General features: G+C 54.7%; 1 protein-coding gene across 1 annotated transcript; it reads left to right on the top strand.

The window, feature by feature from the left end:
• The first annotated feature begins 252 nt into the window (after window positions 1-252).
• On the top strand, window positions 253-1,749 carry LOC118660662 (F-box only protein 31-like). The gene has a single exon (XM_036318304.1). The coding sequence runs from the start codon at window positions 253-255 to the stop codon at window positions 1,747-1,749; it is 1,497 nt and encodes a 498-aa protein (XP_036174197.1).
• The last annotated feature ends 480 nt before the right edge of the window (window positions 1,750-2,229 follow it).

The following is a 2,229-nucleotide window of genomic DNA, read 5'->3' as shown; positions in this document are numbered from 1 at the left end:
TATCCCTGGAGGCATCGCCCTACAGAAAGCGGATCAGTGACTGCCTGGGGCTAGGGTGGGAGGACAGGGCGTGGCACTGGGAAAGGGAGGCGACTGTTAATAGTATGGATTTAAAGTCCTACAATTGGCTCCTTTCTGAGGGGGCGTGGCTAGGCCCTGGGGGGCGTGGCTGGATCTAGGGCGGGACCAGCCAGCTTAAAACCCTGCGGAGGGGCGGAAGTTCTCACTGTGGTGGCTGTTACACGTGGAGGCATGGAGGTGTGCGCTTGCCTCTGCAGCTTGGGCTCTTCGCCGGGATGTCGGTGTCTTCAGCAGTGCCAGCGCCCAGCTGAGAAGGCAGCGGCCCCAGCAGAAAAGCACCTCGAGGTGAACAGGGCAGCGCGGTGCTGTGCGGGGAGTGGAGGAATCGCGAGCCCCATGCCGGCCCCGCCCGCCCCGCGCTGCTCGCTGCAGGACCTGCCGGTGGAGATGCTGGTGGAGATCTTCGCCTCGCTCCCCGGCACCGACCTGCCCAGCCTGGCCCAGGCCTGCACCACATTCCACCACATCCTGCACATCGACAGCATCTGGAGACGGCGCTGCCGGGAGGAGTATGGCGTTCGTGAAACCTTGCAGGGCCTGGAGATGATCGGTATGTCTTATCGAGAAGTCTATACGAAGCTGTTCCACCCACACAGACACATTTTGGGATTGTGGCAGCTAGATCATGGCTATAGAAGACTGCTGAATGTCGCGGTGGACGGCTTAGGCATTACTGGTTGGACGTGCAGGCCTTCCCGTAACCCCCAGGTGGATGGGCCAATGCAATCCGAGCCGTCGTTCAGAATTCGCCTGACGGAGCGGAAATCAGCCACGGTGGAGTGCGTGGAAGGCCGCCACAGCAGGCCCCACAACCTCCACATGCAGATTCAGAAGGACAGGTTCAGCCTCAAGACAGACCACCGAAAGGACTCACCAACGCGGCCTTGGGACGCATGGGGGCGGTGGCTGGTGCATGAGGACAGACAGCCATGTGACTGCCTGACCTACCGCCGCCTCTACCTCCCGCCGAGCCACCCGGACGACCTCATCAGGCCAGGCCTCTTCCAAGGCAAATACGATGAATACGGCCTAACGACTGCCATGCTCAGCTTCCATGGGAAGTATGCCCGGGTCACCGATATCACGGGAGTCTCCAAGAAGACGTTAGAGATCCACCTCAGGCGCCGAATCCAGCTGCCAGATGGCGGGTTCTTCCGCAACTTCAACGAGCTCTCCCGCGTGGTCCAGGAGATTGAGGAGCAGGTGATCCGGGAGCAGCAGCAAGAAGACGGGACTGAGGAAAGCGAGGGCCATGGCTGGCAGAGCCCTACCCAGCCCAGCGTTGGGGAGTCCGGGGCTGCAGCTTCGGAGGAGCAGCCTGTCCCGTTTGTTCTGCCTGTGGGCGTGCGCTCAAGAGAAGAGAACTACCCCGAAACCTGCAGGATGTGTTTCTATGGCGTGGACACTGTTACTGTTACCTTATCTGACTTCGCCTACCCCAGGCGCCACCCTGGAGTCTTCATCCTGTTCGATGAGAACCACTTCGGGTTCATCTGTCTGGCGACGGAATACTTCATCCTGTACAGCAGAGTCCAGAACACCTTCCAGAATGTGGAGGCACCATCCCCGCAGGCCTTCCTGGAGATGCTCAAGAACATTCAGCCCAAGACCCCCTGGGAGGTAGAAATGAACCTTAGACCAGTATTCTCAACCTTCCTAATGCTGTGACCCTTTAATACAGTTCCCCATGTTGTGGTAACCCCCAATTTCATTGTTACAAATTGAACATAATTAAAGCATAGTGATTAATCACACACAAAAAATAAAGACATCTTAGGTAATAATAAAAAAAATTAACAACAATAAAAAAAAAAACAACAACAAAAAACACACAAAAAAACAACAACAATTCATGTAGTATATGCACCTCTGATGGATTAAGAATCTTCATTCAATAGTCACACATGCACAGGGTGTGAAACCCGAGGCTGTGTTTGCAACTCAGCTGGAGTGGGAGGTGTCAGAGAGTGGGGTTCAGTTGGGGGGTGGCCTCAGGAGGGTATAATCATTAACTTCTCTGTCACTCCTTTTTCTTTTAATGTGAGGATTCCAGTAACAGCTACATCCTAGAATTCTGTTTTGAGGCAAAAGAGGCAATTTCTTTAAGTGAAAGAAAGTCCTTTCTGAGCAAGTATTGTATAATCATTA

Source organism: Myotis myotis, unplaced genomic scaffold (genome assembly GCF_014108235.1).
Source record: "Myotis myotis isolate mMyoMyo1 unplaced genomic scaffold, mMyoMyo1.p scaffold_m19_p_1, whole genome shotgun sequence".
NCBI classification, from domain to species: Eukaryota; Metazoa; Chordata; class Mammalia; order Chiroptera; family Vespertilionidae; genus Myotis; species Myotis myotis.
This window is presented reverse-complemented; position numbering and strand designations above follow the sequence as displayed.

What these genes read in the sequence shown, in the direction of transcription:
- LOC118660662 (XM_036318304.1), top strand. Translation starts at nt 253, where the DNA reads ATGGAGGTGTGCGCTTGCCTCTGCAGCTTGGGCTCTTCGCCGGGATGT.